The 19,760-nt window shown below is 43.7% G+C and overlaps 1 protein-coding gene across 4 annotated transcripts in view; it reads right to left on the minus strand.

Annotated features, from left to right (window-relative positions):
- Window positions 1-19,754, minus strand: part of CLSTN1 (calsyntenin 1) — a 64,905-nt gene extending 45,151 nt beyond the window's left edge. For all 4 annotated transcript variants that reach the window (XM_035117900.2, XM_035117898.2, XM_035117899.2 and 1 more), the window contains exon 1: window positions 19,405-19,754. In XM_035117900.2, coding sequence (XP_034973791.2) covers window positions 19,405-19,480 — 76 coding nt within the window. In that variant the 5' untranslated portion in view covers window positions 19,481-19,754. The remainder of the gene's footprint in view (window positions 1-19,404) is intronic.
- Between the last annotated feature and the right edge of the window lie 6 nt (window positions 19,755-19,760).

Consider the following 19,760-nt stretch of genomic DNA (forward strand, 5'->3'; position numbering starts at 1 on the left):
ATGACATCAAATGAGGGGGTGGAGCCACATCCCAGTCCACAACAGCACCACAAGGTTTAGATCCCTGCAACAGCACAACAAGCATCTACAGGAGTCTGCAGGTTACTCATGAATAAGTAATCCATGATACTCCTTCAGGGCCATCAGCTGTGGTTAGGGTGTGGTTTAGGATGCCCAAGTATATAAGGCTTCCTTCTTGAACCTTCCAGTCTCTGGCTCCTGGTACCCAAATCTAGTTACACCTCCTGGTTGAATTGCACTGTGTAGACTACCTTGAGATATTGACCTTGGATCTTTTTTTTCCTTGGCCTTGCTTCTGGATTCCCTGTGTTTGGCCTTGGTTTGTTTGGACTGTGCTGCACCAGAAACCCTGTTGGTGCTTGTAAGTATTTTGGTGAGAAGCTGAAATTTCTGGGAATGAGCTCTTGGAGTGTGACAGATATGGATTTTATACACACACACACACACACACACACACACACACACCAGTTATATGAAAGTTACAGTGTTGTGCCAGCACATACAAAACTGTCAGGTGGTCTACAAGCTCTGCACTGTACCACTATCGTGTCTGGCATCCAGGCTGCCACTTTCAACTTAGGCTCAATTCAGACATCCTGCTTAACCATGGTTATGGAAGAATCAGATGCTGTGGTTTGATGTGGATTTAAAAAACAGTGTTTGCAATTTGTATGGTTTGGCACAATGTCTGAACAAACAGTCACAGGCATCATTACAGAAGCCCCTGGACTATGGAGAAAGGGATTAATTTATGAAGCTGAAAGGACAGACCATGCAAGCAACTCTAATCCGTGGCTTCCTCGTTGTACTTTTGAAAGCTCCAGCCACAGAGTGGGTTTTATCTGAACCCTAATCAGCTCAAGCCAAGGTCTGACACGATGAATGAAATGAGTCACAGCAATAGCCACTCTTGAAAGTGTGAAATAAAAATGCCATTTCCCCTTTCACCCATCATGAACAGCAGGAGCCAAGCATTTAAGGGGAGTCAAGTCTTTCATGTGTAAAGAATTATATTATTCTTGTCATTGTTGCATAAATTTGTAGGTGGCAGGGGGGTCCCCCCACCCCACAGAACAAATTATCTAGTTGACGTGACCTACAGGAGAACACTAGAACAATTTTCTATTATGCAGAAATTCTTATCTTGGTCTTACAATTTAATTAATAAATCATCTTTTAGAAAGGTTAATATGATTAAGTGCTTTTCAGGACAGATAATGTATTTAAAAGAACCAGATTTTTTGGTGCTATTGGAATTGGATTATTATTATTTAATCTCTTGATGTTTTCAACAGAAAGCCTGTTAAAATGCAATCTGGATATTAATACAGAGTAGGTTAATTATAACTTATTCCTGTACAGTATTTAAAAGAGTAAGGGTGCCAAATTTCAAACTTCAGCTGAACACAGCTTCTTGCACAAGGAATTATCAGGAGGGCAGTTTTACATCTGGAGGTCAGAGTTATTAAATTCTAATCCAATCTGCCTACTGGGTTCAGAGTGGGAACTAACCATTTCACAGTACAATAGTAACTCTTGTTTCTGGATGTTTAAAGGCCCTTTAAGCAGATTGAGATTCTGCAAGAGCAGCTGTGGCAAACTGTAACAAAATTTTGCAAAATTCTTAAAACTAAAACTTGAAGTCCTTAGCTTATTTGAATGTCAAAACATTCTGAGTGGGAAGGGCCTAATGAAGTCCTCTTATTTCTCTCCCTTGCTGGCCTTTGGTCTGTGCATGGGCACATAGTGCAGTGCACTGGCCAATTCAGAGCCCGGGATGTTGACACATTTTCTTGCATTTCATCACATTCATGTAACTAGCAAGACTGGGCAAGTGAAGCATGCATGCATGGGTACCCTCATTCCTGCAATAAGCAGGTTGCTACAGCACAAGAATCACAGAAATGCAGGGTTGGAAGGGACCCCAAGCGTCAACTAGTCCAACCTCTTGCAATGCAGGAATCACAGCTAAAGAATTTGAATCCATTGGATTTGTATGAATGCATACATGCTCCAAAGTCCAGCTAGGGATGAACAGAAATGGAAGAGGAGTCTACTAGGCCTTACACAGATCTCTTCCTGCAAGGAGGAAAAGTTGTGCCTTGAGTCATTGAAGATGAAACAAACTAACCAAATTTCCAAAATTCAATGCTTTTGTCTACACTTCATTCCAAGAGACCCAGTATCCATAACTGGGCTATCTAGAAAGAAAAACCAAATCAGGACAGCAGGTTGTTATTCGGTACAGAACTATTTAAATTAATGGACGTGAGTAACTTGGGCCAATTATTTTCAATAGGTTTACTATGAGCAGGATTTGGTTGGATGCAACCCAACAGAAATTTTTTTCGATCAAGTTTGGAAATCTACTTAAGAACTTCCCCGTTTGTAAACCCCCCCCCCAGCATCCTCTGGCATATACAAAGGTTGTTGAAACATTTAACAAGAACATAGAGCTAAAAAGCAATCTCTGTCTCAAACAGCATCAACCAAGTCACTTAGCCAAGTCACTGCTAATCTCCTGTCACATAAGCAAGGATAAGTTGTGTTGGTTTGCTTGAAATACAATATTCTCTACCTACACGAGACCTGCCGGAATCTGCTGCATGTGCCCTGATAAGCTATGACAGCGTTACACCCAAGATCACATTTAATCCATCTGAGGAAAAGAATTGTCCTTGACACATGAGCTGCCTGCAGCCTGAAATTGACTTTTCATTTGGAGCTGACAATATTGAAAGTAGATTCAAAACCCTAATTGATGAAAAGCCTGGCTTTCTTCTTAAATAAGTATTTGAAAGGGGAGAACACATGACTTCAAGAAAAGAGCAAGATAAAATGTACCCTTCCTTGTTCTGGTTATTTTAAAATGCACTCCTCACCGCTTAAAAAAGAATGAAGACTGTGTACAGCAGGCTGACAAACCAACCACTTAGAAAGTCTCCTGGGATGAGTAAGGATCACCATCAAGCACCAAGGAAACAAAGATTTTTGTGAATTGGTAGATGGTCATTCTTCCCTGTTCTGCCTAACAGAGTCACATAAAGGCTAAGGTACATACAGTGGAACTTCTACTTACGAATTTAATCCGTTCCGAATGCACATTCGTAAGTAGAAACATTTGTTTCCCATAGGAATGCATTGGAAACAGATTAATTCGTTCCAGGGCCTTTTAAAAAGGCACTATAAAGGCAAGCAGGAGGTCTGCGAGGGACAGCGAGCGCGGGGCAGCAGGAGGCCAGCTGAGCAGCGGCGGCCCGATCCAGCCATAGGGCCGGATCGGCAGGAAGCGCGGTTGGCGGGAGGCTGGTGGCAGGGGTGGCGAGGGCCCTATCCATGCCTATGGCAGGTGGCGCGGCCGGCGGCGGTGAGGGCCCGATCCCACGAGGTGCAGAAGGCTGGCATTGCAGCGGCGGTGCCGGGCGCGGGGCAGTGAGGGCCCGATCCCCCGAGGCCGGCAGATGGCCGGCCCTTGCAGCGGCGGAGGCGGCGGGGAGAGCACGATCACGCGTGCCGCAGGAGCGGCGGCCGATCACGGGGCCAATCCCCTGAGGCCACTTTATTTTATTTTTAGCAGAATTGTTGTTGTTGTTGTTTTGTTGTTGTTGTTGTTGTTGTTGTTGTTGTTGTTGTTGTTGTTGTTGTTGTCATCCTAGCACAAGCGTGCAACCAGCAGAACACCAGAGGTAATGGGGCAGCTCATGGGCCAGGAGTTCCCAGCCCTTGCGGCGGCGGAGAGAGTACGATTGTGCGGGCCGCAGCGGTGGCCGCCGATCACGGGCCCGCTCCCCTGAGGCCAGCCCTTGAGGCGGTGGAGGTGGCGGGGAGAACGCGCTTGCGTGCGCCGCAGGAGCGGAGGCGGCCAATCGCAGGCCCAATCCCCGCTCTTGCAGTGGTGGTGGGGAGAGCGCAATCGTGGAAGGCCGGCAGAGCAGCTGCGGTGGTTAGTGCGGGTCAGCGTAAGTCAAATAAATTCGTAAGTGCACGGTCATTTCCCCCCTACGTAAGTAGAAAAATTCGTATGTAGAGTCATTCGGAAGTCAAGGTACCACTGTACTGATGAAGTAGACGACTAGTATGTTGCACAAGCGTGTAATAGCAAAAACACTAGGAGAAATTGACAATTAAAAGCAGCAGCAGAGATCAGTCATCCCATTCCAAAATCAAAGAGGCCCTCACAGGATATCTAATTCATCAAAGATGGTGGATCCAGAGAAATGACTTTCCCACAGAGGTCAAGATTCAAAGTTAGCTTGTATGGGAGATGATGCTCTTCTAGTTATGCTGGACACAGATTCCTATTTTGGACCAAGTAACATTCAAGATGCAATGTACAAACTTTACATTGCAGGCTGCTCCTCATGCCTAGATACTTGTGAAATTTGGTGGGGGGAGGGAGATGTTTCTTGATCACATGGCATTTGCCAAACTTGAAGCTTCACTACACAGTGGCCCAGTCAATCGACCCTGTTCAGGAAACAATGCCTTCAAACGTAGAAACTTTGGGACGACTGCCTATATGTTGTTGTTGTTGTTGATGTTGTTGTTGTTTAATCCATTTGGTGCCATGATTTGCTGTTCTTAATAATAATAGTAATGATTTTATTATTTATACCTTGCCCATCTGGCCTCTGAGTGGCTACCAGCATATATAAAAACATAGTAAGACATCAAAAACTTCCCAATACAGGGTTGCTTTCAGATGTCTTCTAAAAGTTGTGTAGTTCTTTTAGATGGGAGGGCGTTCCACTGCCAAGGGAGGGCATCACTGCCAAGAAGGCCCTCTGCCTAGTTCCCTCACTTCTCTCAGTGAGGGAACTGCAAGACGACCCTTAGAGCTGAACCTCAGTAGGGATAGAGATGCTCCTTCAGGTATACATGGCCAAGGTCATTTAAAAAGGGCCGTTCTTGCCATTTTTATTGCTGGTTTTTAAACTGTTTTAGAGTTACTTATATTTTGTTTCAGACCTGTCTTACAGAATACCTGGTGTTCCACCAAAATGACTCATAGAAAAAGAAATACAGAAATATTAAGAAAGATGTTAATGCCGGAGAATCTTCTGAACCAGCCTCATTAGATAAGCTCGGAAGGAAAAGTGGGGTTGTATCCAATGTCAGTCCTAGTAGATCCACTGAAATTAATGGAAATGGATCACACAGGTTCATTAATTTAAATGTGTCTACCCAAAGTATAACTCGATTGGATATAACCCTGTGTATGTTTTACATCCCTCCTAGTTTTTGATCCTTCTACAATTTTTATCACTATAATTTCTCAACTCTTGCTGAAGATTTGTCAGGCTGATAATGTGCCCTTCAACTGGTTATTAACATGTAATTCCTACTGATCTTTAAAAATTTATTTTTAATTTGATTGCTAGCTAAATTTAGTTTTAATTTGATTGCTAAAATTTCAACACAAAAACACAGCACGTCATCAGAGAGATGCTTATACGCAATAATGGTATGTACAATTCTATATAGGTATATTAAACCTACACTTAATTTAGGTGCACCATAGTTCTTTTTAAGGTGCAGGTAATGGTCATGCAGACTGTTACTTGAAACGTAAGATAAAAAGCCCCACTAACTTGCATAAAATTTTTCTACTGGTTCTTTGCCTTTCATCATGAAACTGTAACAGGTTATCTTTCCAGCAATTGTGAGGCTTCGTAAGGTTTTATATCCCAGCTCAAGAGACAGATTATTTAAATTCCTCATTTATTGTGCAATAGAAAGTCTAGCAGCTACAAGAAACTAAGTTAGCAGTTCCTTTGGATAATATATAATTCACAAAATTATATTGATATTAGTTTGCAGGTATTTTTAAAAGAACCATTGTATTTTTACTGGGTGCTCTGTAAAGAGCAGAGATGATGATTATTAAACAACTATTAACGGGGTGAGCTCCCGTTGCTCGGTCCCAGGTCCTGCCCACCTAGCAGTTTGAAAGCACATCAAAGTGCAAGTAGATAAATAGGGACCACTCCGGTGGGAAGGTAAACGGCGTTTCCGTGAGCTGCTCTGGTTCGCCAGAAGCAGCTTTGTCATGCTGGCCACATGACCCAGAAGCTGTCTGCGGACAAACGCCGGCTCCCTCGGCCTATAGAGCAAGATGAGCGCCGCAACCCCAGAGTCGGACACGACTGGACCTGATGGTCAGGGGCCCCTTTACCTTTAAGGCTATAAAGTAGCATTTACAGTATATATACAGTAATGCCCCCCTTCATGGATCAATGCCTTTGACTGTGTCGACCACAGCAAACTATGGCAAGTTCTTAAAGAAATGGGAGTGCCTGATCACCTCATCTGTCTCCTGAGAAATCTCTATGTGGGACAAGAAACTACAGTTAGAACTGGATATGGAACAACTGATTGGTTCAAAATTGGGAAAGGAGTACGACAAGGTTGTATATTGTCTCCCTGCTTATTTAACTTATATGCAGAATTCATCATGCGAAAGGCTGGACTAGATGAATCCCAAGCCGGAATTAAGATTGCCGGAAGAAATATCAACAACCTCAGATATGCAGATGACACAACCTTGATGGCAGAAAGCGAGGAGGAATTAAAGAACCTTTTAATGAGGGTGAAAGAGGAGAGCGCAAAATATGGTCTGAAGCTCAACATCAAAAATACCAAGATCATGGCCACTGGTCCCATCACCTCCTGGCAAATAGAAGGGGAAGAAATGGAGGCAGTGAGAGATTTTACTTTCTTGGGCTCCTTGATCACTGCAGATGGTGACAGCAGTCACGAAATTAAAAGACGCCTGCTTCTTGGGAGAAAAGCAATGACAAATCTAGACAGCATCTTAAAAAGCAGAGACATCACCTTGCCTACAAAGGTCCGTATAGTTAAAGCTATGGTTTTCCCAGTAGTGATGTATGGAAGTGAGAGCTGGACCATAAAGAAGGCTGATCGCCGAAGAATTGATGCTTTTGAATTATGGTGCTGGAGGAGACTCTTGAGAGTCCCATGGACTGCAAGAAGATCAAACCTATCCATTCTTAAGGAAATCAGCCCTGAGTGCTCCCTGGAAGGACAGATCGTGAAGCTGAGGCACCAATACTTTGGCCACCTCATGAGAAGAGAAGAATCCTTGGAAAAGACCCTGATGTTGGGAAAGATTGAGGGCACTAGGAGAAGGGGACGACAGAGGACAAGATGGTTGGACAGTGTTCTCGAAGCTACGAACATGAGTTTGACCAAATTGCGGGAGGCAGTGCAAGACAGGAGTGCCTGGCGTGCTATGGTCCATGGGGTCACGAAGAGTCGGACACGACTAAACGACTCAACAACAACAACAGTAATGCCAGGATTCACAGAATCTGCTCATAAACTCTCAACCCCACTAATACAAGCATCTTTGAACATTTTCAGAAATGGCTTGAGCTCTTGAAAGCCTCCCATGGCAGAGAATTTAGCAACTGGGGAACAAGTCCAACTGAGCACAGGAAGCTACCCTATCATGAATCAGGCCATTAGTCCACCTGACTCCATACTGTCCACACTGGCTGGCAGCAGCTTGCCAGAATTTCTAATAGGGGACATTCTCTGCCATGCCCGGAGAGAATGGGGATTGAACTGGGGGTCTTCTACAAACAAAGCAAACACTCAGCTACTGAACTATGGCCTTTCGTATAAGGCACTGGAACACAGGAAGCAAAGTCAGACAATTTGGTCCTGCCAGTTCAATACACTGGCTGGCAATTGCTCTCTGAGATTTCAAGGAAGCAGTCTTTCCCAACCGTACCAGATGCTAGGAATGGAACCTGGAACCTTCTACTGTACATGCAAAACAGGTGTTCTACCAATGAGCTACAGACTTTCCTTGTTGCAAAGAAATATAACATGATGCTACAGCAATGGACCAGTGAAGAAAAGGCGCTAGCAGAGGTCAAAAGATGGTACAGGTTTTTCAATATGGGGCATTTAGGCACCACACGTTAAAGAAGATGAAATATTTCTATACACTTTGTGAGGCCTTGATGATGATGCCCACCCCTCCAAAATCTTTTCAGATACAAAGCATTTTAGAGTAACCAGCTCCAGTAGCCAACACAGGTTTCTTTTCAGGAGGGATAAGAAATATAACTTTAATATGACATGTCAGCTGAAATACTGCAGCTTTTGTTAGCAAAGTAGTCCTGAGAGATTAAAAGCAAAAAAAAAGCCATCTCATGCCCCACAGATATGTTCTGTAATTAAGATCCAATGACAACTTTTTCTCAGTACACTGAAAACAACACTAGCCTTTGTCTATTCCCCTTTTTCTTTTAAAAAGGTTAATGCAGCTCCTTTGGAAAGGTGAAACCCTTATTGATTAGGTTAAATACTGGATGGCTCTCTGGTTTTTACTGGCAATCGAGGTATGTTATTTCACTCCCTTGTGGTTGTTTTTGTCAATATGCAAGGGATAATCCTCCAGCAGCTTGCAAATCCTGCTTCGGGAATTGGATCCTGCTGTCAAGCTATCACATTCTTCCTCCACCAATGCTGCCTTTAGAAGGTCAAATATTCCTGGACCCTTATTCCTGGGTTAATACTTTGCTTAGCAGATCAAAGACAGGGTACCTGCTTTTTGTGGAGAACCTTTACCACTGGCTGGTCAACCTTCCTTCCCATCCACCCAAATGCACATGCAGCTCCTCCTGGAGGTCTGATAATTTTTTCTCTTGGAAGCAAAAGCAGCTGGGAACCATCACCTGAGGAGGCAGCTTTCCACCCAGCCCTGCTCCACAGCTACCTGTACTCCTTGCTCCCAAGGAATCTGGCCTTTTACCACCACTGGCCAGCAGAGAGAAGTCTCCCCCACCCACACTATTTTGTTGGAGTGGGGAGAATAGTCTGGGGCTCTAGGGAAAGTATACATGGCTCTTCTCCCAACCACTATTTTATTCTTACCAGTAACACAGTGAGATGAGTTAGGCTATGTGTGTGGAACTGGCTCAATGTCATCTAGTGAGATTCATTACAGAAGGGCGATTTGAACGTGGGTCTCCTTAGTTATTGTTGGCATCCTTCTGTCTTGAATGGAGTGTGCCTCCAGGGGTGCATTAGCAGCACCCATGTGACCTCCTTGGGGTAGTATTTCTGGAGGGTTGGGGCTGCCTAGACAACAAGATACACACACCCCTTGGCCTCGCTGATGTGGTCCAAAGGAAAGCATAGCAATACATTTGACACCAGCTTGGCTGCAAAGTTGCTGGAAGGAGGAGTACAAGGTGCCATCCAACCACCTTAGGAACTCCACCTCAGTAGTAGCCCAACATACTAAACTATGCCAAACTGTCTTATCATCCTCTAGGGTGCCCTCCAATGCAGCACCCTCCAGGTGTCCCTAGGACTAGAACTCCCTTCATCCTGGCTAACTGACCATGCTGACTGGAGCTAATAGATGTTGGAGTCCTACAACAATTGGAGGGTCCACATTGGCTACCCCCTGCTCTGGTGACTGGGAGGCTAACATGTATCCCTGTTATAACTTAACTTTTTATTTAGCATTTTAACTTTTTATTATGGATTTTAGTTATCAGCTGCTTTCAGAATCAGTGTAAATTGAAAAATGGGGTGTGTTACACACACATAATCCTCCCACCCATTTTTTTAAAATCCAACCCCCTTACTTTCCCCTTTAACTTACAATTCTACCCTTTTATTTTAGATTTTGATTAGCACGAGCAGCAAACTCAAGTCAAGCAAAGCAAGGACAGTCCAATTTTGCCCAATCAGCTTAAAATTGCCCCCAAACACAGCAAAAACACCTCAGCTTTATGGGAACAAGGATTCACCCATCAAAGCACTGACTCCATGCACACAGGATTAGGCCACTGCCCAAGTCAGTTAAAAAGCGACTCCTACCACTATTAACACTTGGCTCAGAGAACAAGGGACCCAGGTGGCGCTGTGGTTAAACCACTGAGCCTAGGGCTTGCTGATCAGAAGGTCAGCAGTTCGAATCCCTGTGACGGGATGAGCTCCCGTTGCTCGGTCCCAGCTCCTGCCAACCTAGCAGTTCGAAAGCACGTCAAATGCAAGTAGATAAATAGGACCGCTACAGCGGGAAGGTAAACGGCGTTTCCATGTGCTGCTCTGGTTTGCCAGAAGCGGCTTTGTCATGCTGGCCACATGACCTGGAAGCTGTACGCCGGCTCCCTCGGCCAATAATGCGAGATGAGCGCGCAACCCCAGAGTCGGTCACGACTGGACCTAATGGTCAGGGGTCCCTTTACCTTTACCTTTACCAGAGAACAAGGGCATGGATAAGAGACCAGCTTACATCCACCCTGTGAAGACATACTGATTATCTACCTCTCCGCATTTTCATCTGCTATCACAGCTATTCTGAGCATCCTGGACAGGCAGAAGCAGCACTGCCTGATCTAGTTCATCACAATGGGTGCCCATATGCCTTCCAAGCTTTGCATTGACACAAGTCAGGTCCTGTTTGCTGTCTTCCAATGATGTACACCCAGTTTGCCACTGTGAGAACAGGGGGCTGGAATAGATTCTATTCTAAACTGGTTCTAAACTCCATCTCCTGTCAGCCTTAGGGACCAATCAAAAATTATGCAGATGATATAAGCTAGTCTATTGACTGAAAGTAAGGGCTCTTCTAAGACCCATATGGGTCAGTGGTGAGGAATCTTTTCAAATTCAAGGGCAACATTCCTTCAGGACGACATTCCCTCAAGGGCAATTTTCCAAGAGCCACATACTAGTAATGGGTGTGGCAAATGGATGCAGCACTCGCCTTAAAGGCTTTTGTACTTACTCCCCACCCTCCAACCTGTCAAACAAGTGGTAAAAAGTGTTTGCGGTTAAGATTAAGAAACCAGCCACCAGCGGAAACCACATGAGTTGTTCATGAGTTGTCCACAATGACTTCCTGGGCATGGCTAGCAGACTAGCTTTTGGGCCCAGCCTATTTGCAATCAGCAAACAGTTCCAGTGTCCTACCTAATCAATTAAATCACTGCTGAACCATTGCATCATGAAGTGAATTATAAAGTGACACTCACTTTTTAAAGTTTTGCACTGCCCATTAAAGCAACTGAAGGTTGAAACTGGTCTTCCACCCCATCAACAAACTTCTAAAGAAATACATCTCAAAAACTTAATGTTTAAAGAAAAACACAGCTGAATGCATAAGTTCTAAAATTGGAACGGTATGGATAAAATTGGTCCCTGTGCAAAGAGGACATGCTATTCTCCTCCACCCCCCAACACATGAATGCACACACACACTTGAAACATTTGGTCAGCCTACCATGGGCTTAGCCAGGATTTATGTCAGTGGTGCAGGCTTTATGTTTGGGCTGGGGAGGGTGGCAGAATCTCAGTTAAGTATTTTTATTGATTTACAGTACTTGATTGGAGGGGCATCTGCCCCCCCTTGGCTACACCCATGCAGCCTATTCAGAAGTATTTGCCTAAGAATGTTGTTGACGGCCTCGAAATAAGTTTTCTTTTTATCTCCTTTTCTTATCTGCATTTTCCTTCCATTGAAAGTAAGATGAGCCCTTGCTGTAATTTTGATACCGTATATATTTTTTTCTTTCCCAGTAAGCATCCTATCCCAAGCACTTTTCTCTGATCTCTCTTTCTTCTGCTTTTGTATGAATGTTATCGGTGAAGCTTGGGATTATATCCAATTACTTGGAGAAGATCCATGGAAATTAATGGATCTAAATTTTGTATATTAATTTCAACTGGACTACTCAGAGCAAGACTAGCAATGGATACTCAGCCACATTGGGCAAAAAGTTCCTACTCTGCATGAGGTTGGACTAGATCAGGCCTTCCCAAACTTGAGTCTCCAGTTGATTTTTGACTACAACTCCCATCATCCCTAGCTAGCAGGAACAGTGGTCAGGGACGATGGGAATTGTAGTCCAAAAAACAGCTGAAGACCCCCCAAAAAATTTTTTTGGGGGAAACCCTGAACTAGAGAATCTTCAAGGTCCCTTCCAACTCTACAATTCTATGATTCTACACACCATAATGCTTCATATTGCAATGTCTATAACTGAAAGACAAAAAGCATTTAATGCAAAGGTATTAAATGAAGCTCATTCCACAGCCATGGAAATAATCCAAGATCTGTTTGCTTAGTCACCCATAGCAAATAAAGAGTCCTTGCCAGGCAACCAGGCAGTGATTGCTTGAGGAGTGTTGTCTCCTTCATTTTTCCTACCCCCATGTGACACAAGTGAGTTAAAAAATATATTTTTTATATTGGGCTATGCAAAAGGTGGCTTTGGCTTTATTGTATGTCTCATGGGGACAGATTTCTGTGCATATATATCCCTCCAGATTGTCCCCTTTAATGTGCAGTTTGAAAGAAGTTTCCCAGGCCAAACAAAAGCATTCTCCTACCGTATTCATGCTGTGCTAACAAATGGAGGACTGAAAGAGCAGAAACAAAAAGAAGCAAACCTGAGTAGAGCTGCTCTCATCACCACAAAGCAGCTAACAGTGAGAAGCGTTGTCCATTTTAAAAGCACGAAGGGCCCTGCCAGTAATTTAGATCCAGCAGCTTCGCAACATTCTTCAACAATGCAAGAGACTGGGGAAAGTGTTACTGATTCTGAAAATGGAAGCTCTCAGGTAGGCGTACAGCCCTCCTCCAACTTGGTGCTCTCCAGATATTTTGGGTGACAAGACAACTCATCAGTCTCTGACTGGTAGTCTAAAACATCTGGAGGGCACCAAGTTGGTGAAGGCTGATATACAATGTAAAAAAAGAAAAGTAATATAAAAACCCCTCCTTGTTGGATTGGAAGCCATGAACTCTTTGCTAGTTCTGTGTAAGTTACCAGTAGTTCCTAGGATTAAAAAGCAACACACACATTTCCAAACCTCCAGCTCTCCATAGCATCCTGGACATAGCTATAAATATATTCGGATACCACTCCTGGATCAGGCCTATTTCATCAGCCTATTCTCATAGTGGCCAATAAGATGCCCCTTTGGAAGCCCGCAAGCAGGACCTGAACACAAGAACCCTCTCCCCTCCTGCGGTTTCCAGCAACTGGTATTCAGAAGCACTCTTGCCTCTGACCATAAAAACAAAGGCCTGCGTTCGTACAAGAATATGAATTACGGTAATCTGTTTGGCTTTAAATAAGCTGAGTAAACCTCCAAAACCAGGAGGTTTGGGGAAAGCATAGGCAGCTGCCTTCTACCGAGACACAGCCTTGGTCCATCTGGCTCAGTATTGCCTACACTAACAGGCAGCGGCTCTCCAGGGTTTCAGGCAGTGTTCTCTCCCTGCGCTACCGGGAGATGCCAAGGATTGAACATGGGATCTTCTGCTCTACCGCTGAGCTACAGCCCTTCCAAAATATCCTTCTAAAATATTAGAGCCTTTCCAGATTATACGGTAGCAGTCATGTGAAAACAGTGATGAACCACACTGCTAAATGGGAAACCAGAGACTATCACCACAGAAAATCCTTGCACAGTCTTGAATCTCTTTGCAGTGATAGCGCTTCCATCACTTCCGGGTTCGCAATAAATAGCACAGCCAATTGAGAAAGGCAACTGCCATCTGGCCACATTTAAAGTCAGGCTATAAAAACTCAGCAACTGTGCTCTATTTCAAGTATATATAAAATCAGCCATAGGAAAATAAACATTTAAATTTTAACAGCAAAATAACTCCCAAATCATGTTTTTGGAAATTGAACCGATAAAGCAAGTACAAGCCACGTACAGGACAATGTAGCCTCAAGGTACATTATCTACAGATGAGCAATAAGGCAGGCAAAAAGATCACACAATCCTAGCACAGTTGCCCACATATACCTATTGCTAGTCATTTGTGAAACACTATTCACCTCAATCAACTCTCCTATACAGAATACAACACTAATAGCAAATAACAGGACATTCATCTTTACATATTTGTCTAAGCATATTGCTAGGGGTGTAAACTTGCATAGAACTGAGCTGTAAAATTGTTTTAAGAATATACCAAGGGGACAGCAGTTGTCCCCAAGTTGCAAATAAATCCAATAAGTTTACTAGTCCACAATAAACTCTTACTAGCCAAAAAAATAGGCTTGATACAGTCTTCCATTGTCTACTATGGAACGCTTCTTTCAAGTTTAATTTCAGAGACGGGAGCTGTGAGAGGACAGAAGCCCATGGGTGCCAAGGAAGGCCTTTCTGGGCAATTATGCACCCATGAGCAACCCATGGCATAAATCAATATGCAATGGGGCAGTACTGAACTTCCCCACTCCCTTACTAAAGCTTTCCCACCTAGTTATCAGTATGAAATTGTTGGTGATTTCAAGTAGCTGTTTACTTGTCCATGTTATTCCAAATTAACACGGTATGAATGATCATGTGCATATCACATTAGAGAGTGTCCTTTTGGCATTAGGATGCTCAACCTAAGGTCATTTCTCATCTGTCCCAGGATTTTTTGTCTTCTCACTGTCACATATACACATGCACATACTCTAACATAAATGCTTTTCTGGAATTTGTCTTCATATTTATTATAGACATAACCTTTAAAGCAAGACAGGGTTCTAGTACAGCTACACAAAAGATGATGTTGTTTAATCGTTTAGTCGTGTCCGACTCTTTGTGACCCCATGGGCCAGAGCACGCCAGGCACTCCTGTCTTCCACTGCCTCCCACAGTTTCATCAAACTCATGTTGATAGCTCCGAGAACACTGTCCAACCATCTCGTCCTCTGTCGTCCCCTTCTCCTTGTGCCCTCAATCTTTCCCAACATCAGGGTTTTTTCCAGGGAGTCTTTTCTTCTCATGAGGTAGCCAAAGTACTGGAGCCTCAGCTTCAGGATCTGCCTTCCAGTGAGCACTCAGGGCTGATTTTCTTAAGATCTTCTTGCAGTCCATGGGACTCTCAAGAGTCTCCTCCAGCACCATAATTCAAAAGCATCAATTCTTTGGCGATCAGCCTTCTTTATGGTCCAGCTCTCACTTCCATACATCACTACTGGGAAAACCATAGCTTAAAGCACCTTAGGCACCTTAAAGACCAACTAAGTTTTTATTCTGGTATGAGCTTAGTTGGTCTTTAAGGTGCTGCCGAAATGAATTTTTTTAGGAAGTACCATAAAAACCAACATGTTTATTGTGACATAAACTTTTGTGGACTGGGGTCCACTGATCCAATAGAAAACATGCATGGTAATAAACATGTTAAGTCTTCAAGATGTCAGAAGACTTTATTGCGTTGTTGTTACGTTGCAACACACCAACCCTCTGGAAATAGCTAAAGTGAATGAAATTTAAGAGACAAGCACAGTTGTTCTGTGAATCCATTGGGATGAAAACTAAACATTTCCACAGATGATTGAAAGGTTCAGTTTTTATCAGCAAAATACCCCAACATCACCTGTACCACCTTAAAAATAAATCAGTTTGCAGTCAAATGGGTTGTGTCAAATGTTAGTCCTACTCAGTGTAGACCCATTGAAATTTAGACATGACTAAGTTAAACTTCAATGGGTCTACTTTCAGTAGGACTTAGTGAAATGCATGTCTATTAAAACATTTTAAATGGCACACGTTTTAAACAGCAATTAAGCTGTTTGGGGGGAGCTCCGGCTCCACATTTAGGGAAAGAAACATTTGCAACCCCAGACACATAATCTGCAATGCGTCCTCACTTCCCAGCTCAAGGCCCAGCGATAACACAAGCGCTGCAAAAGGTTAAACAGCTAGATAGGTGTGAGAAGGGATTGTGTTTGCTTTAAATGACATAAAGCATTTTCAATGAAACTGAGGTGGTTTAAGGTTCCCAGAGATTCAGTAAGGTGTCCAATTCCCTGCATCTATTCACAGCTGACGATTAAAAAAAAACAATTCCACCATCTAAAATACCATCGCTGCTTGGAAAGGGGTGGGGGGAATCATACTCTCAAAAGAGAAAGAGCTTTTGCAAGCCTAGAGACAGACAGTATTTACACCATTGTTAATCTCATCAGATTGGTCCAGTTTAACCTAGCCTTGCCACAAGCAACAACGCTGTCTCTTATCATCAAAGGGACAAACAGAAGTCTAGTTGGGAAATAATTTGTGGAGTGTGAGAGAAATGATTTGCATGACAAAAACAAAGAAAGTGTGTGCCGGCAGAGAGCAGACTCCCTCCCCCCACTCACAAGCAGTGCCATTATACCCCCCACATTCCATTCCTCCCTGCTAACCCAGATTATGAGCCAAAGTGGGCAGTGGAGGACACAGCCTGGACAGCCAAAATTGCCCGCCAGATAAAAACACTGGCAGTCTCTCTATCTGGGGAGTAAGCAGGTTTCCATCTCCAACATGATCAGGTTGCCCTATGGAATGTTTTCCTCACTGCCGGAAAAAAGATGGAGGGGATTATACCAAAGCAAAACAAAGCAAGAGGGAGGGGGGCACTGCAGGCACTGTGTAAACATTCTCCCCGACCCTGTAGGACAGCATATATAGGGGGCACCTTTCTGTCACCTTCTAGAACGGTATCCTCCATCTGCTCCATCCAGCACCACCCGTATAGACTTGAAGGGATAAGAAGCCCATCACCACCAAGGACACTGCTATTTCCTTCCCCATTTGCACCCTGATCCAGATACACAGAGCATATGATTTGGGGACATGATTAAGCCTTGTTAAATCCCTATAGGGGAAAGGAGCTCAACATACAGGAATGCAGGAGGGGAACGGCATAGGGTGGTATAAAAGAGATATCACTGGAGAAAAGAGGGATAGGTGGATTTAACCTCAGAGATGGATTGATGGGCACAGGCGATTAAATTGTAAAACTACAGAGTGAGGAAGGCTATCCATCATCCCCTTTCCTGAGGGGGGAAATAGTGCCCCCCCACACTAGAAATATGTATCCCCTTAAAAGAGTGGAAAGGTAGGAGGAGCGATCTTCCTAAGCCCCCCACTGCTTATCAAAATATGCCCTTGCATGAAGGACTCCACACCTCCAAAGTCAAATATATGGAGGGAAACAATTCCTTTGGCAGGGTCTGGAGTCTGGGTCCTTCAAACACATGTGCCTTTCTGAGATGGTTTAAAACCAGGGGGGGAGGAAGGAGGAATAGAGGAGGCAGAGAATAGCTTCTATACAGAATGTGGAAAGGCCAATGGTGGTCCAGAAAGTACATTTGGATGTAAGAGCATGGGGTAGTGGACAGAATACTAATAATTAATCAGCACAGTGGGGAGGCAGACATTTGGGGGGGCAGAGATGCAGGAAGTACAGGCCCCCTAAGAGGAAAGCTACAGGGAACAGCTTCAAAAGGACAGGGTGAAAAATGCATGTTCGTCACTGTGTCCCTGAAGTGGGGTGGGCAGAATAAGGTAAGTATCCTGTGCATAGGAAGGTGCTGGTCTGGGGATCTGGGAGAGTGTTTTGGAAAGGGGAAAAGTAAAAGAAACAGGCAAGTTGTATGAAAAAGGTATTTGTGGGGTTAGGAAGTTTGTGTATCTATGTGTGCTTAAGAGTGAAATGGACAAATATCGGGGTGGGGGTGAACAGATACCTGCATTTGGATTTACTGCTAATGGCATGTTGGTGTTTCCTACATAAGTACTATGTTAAAAAGAGGGGGGTATCATGCTTAGAGGGGAGGTGCTGTTGCTATGAGGTGGGGAGATGGGATGAAGTGGAAAGGGAATCAAATCTGCCCCCCCCCAAAAAAAATACAAGAAAGTGAGTGCATGTATGGAAAAGAGAGTATTAGGTGTATTATGAATGCTGTATTCTTAATATAAGGTGGAATGTTGTGCAGTAGGTGTGCATCATTTATTAAATAATGGAATGTTATAATATCCTTGTTAAACAGGGACTATTAATGATGCGCTGTATTATAATGGACAATATAAGTACAAGGATAAAATATTGCATTATCAAACAATGCAATATTAAGCACTATACTCTATTAGGTATTAATAGTTTTCTGGCTGAAGAGTGGAACCTAAGTACTTATATGCTTTATAAATTATTCATTTTATTAATATCTTTCTAAAAGGCTGTGGGAGATTACATATAAAAATATGAATATGGAATAGTGTCTATATCACTACTAAACAAAGCAATATTAAAATATCCTTATATTAATGGCTGCAATATTAACTTGTACATTCATACATACACACACACACACACAACCATTGTATTTATACATACAGCATTACATCAGATATTATATATTACACACCTAATCCTATACATATCCACTCAGAAGTATATTGCACTGACTTCTATGGGGCTTAGGAGATGGATATCCATCTTAAACGCATACACACCTATGAAAGCATACTATAATAATAAATATATATAACATTATCAAATCATGCAATATTTATACTATGCAGGGTCAGACAATTGCACTTTGCAGAAAAAGGACCCTTTAAAAATGTCTCCTAATACAAATGCAGCAAAATCTAATAAATAAGAACACTGGGTGATATTCACACAGGGTACACTCATAGGAGACCCACTGAAATTAATGAACCTAAATTGCCCATGTTCACTAACTTCAACGGGTCTACTCCAAGTCAGACTAATGTGAAATGCCACCCGCTGTTATCATATTGTGTGCTGCAATAAGCATCCCAACACGGTCAAACAGACATCTTCCCATTAGGAATACAGAATGAGGCTAATAAACAATTACAATATCGCAGGTGCAAAAAAAGGGGACCAGTACTGTTTCAAGGCAGTTCTCCTAACGCAAATGCAGCAAAACGCACAACACATCAATAAACCACCACCACCAATAAAACAAACAAGCCAACAAATCACGATATTGCACAGCGCGGTAAGTGACCCACAGTAGGTTCTAAAAAGCAATGCAATCGCAGCGCAGGCACAACAAACGAAGCAGCAGCAGCAGCACCGTCGTCGTGGTCCTTATTGATCCTTTCCATACCAATGCTACGTTATTCATCATCATTATCATTGCAATGTCACTGCTGTCTGTATTAGGGCAACGCAAATCTTTTTTTTATGCATATATACATGCGTCCATAAACGCACGCATACCTGTATCATTCTATGTATCCGTATACACTACACAAAACGCGCGCACAAACACACATACGCGTCTATCTACATATGCATATGGATAGATATTTCTGCAATGAAAAGGCAAAACGCAAGCACTGTTACGAAGGACTACTTGGCAAGGCAAGTGCAGCACCGTGCCTAAGGTGCTATCCGTTAAGTGCAACGCTAAGGCGTTATCCTCCTATGGCACTAACGGGGTGGGGTGGGGTGGCTGGAGACCTGGACACCTTTTTTTTTTAAAAAAAAATCTGTCTCTCTCTCACTCACTCACATACACATACAAAATATTAATTGTTGTTTTCCTCCCCCACCCTCCCCTCCGCCTTCTGGCTCACCTCGGGCAGCGCGGACCCGTCCGCAGAGCAGCGCAGCCAGGAGGAGGCAGGCAGGCACCAGCCGGGAGGGCAGCATCTCTGCTAGGCCAGGAAGGCGCTTCTCCGCCTCGCCTCCTCCTCCTTCTCCTCCCCGGCGCCCCCCGACCAACCCCCCGTTGAGGGGGAAGGCAAAAAAAAGGGGGCTAAAGGAAACGGGGGCGGGTATTAGCGATACTAATAACGACACATTGATAAATAATAGCAACGGTAGCAATAAATAAAAAGGGTGGGGGTGTCCGGGGGCGGAAAATAAAGGGAAGGGAGGAGAGGCAGCCGTTCCTTTCAGCCCAGCCCGGCCGCCGCGTCTTCTTTTCCTC

Source organism: Zootoca vivipara, chromosome 6 (assembly GCF_963506605.1).
Source record: "Zootoca vivipara chromosome 6, rZooViv1.1, whole genome shotgun sequence".
In the NCBI taxonomy this organism is placed as follows: domain Eukaryota; kingdom Metazoa; phylum Chordata; class Lepidosauria; order Squamata; family Lacertidae; genus Zootoca; species Zootoca vivipara.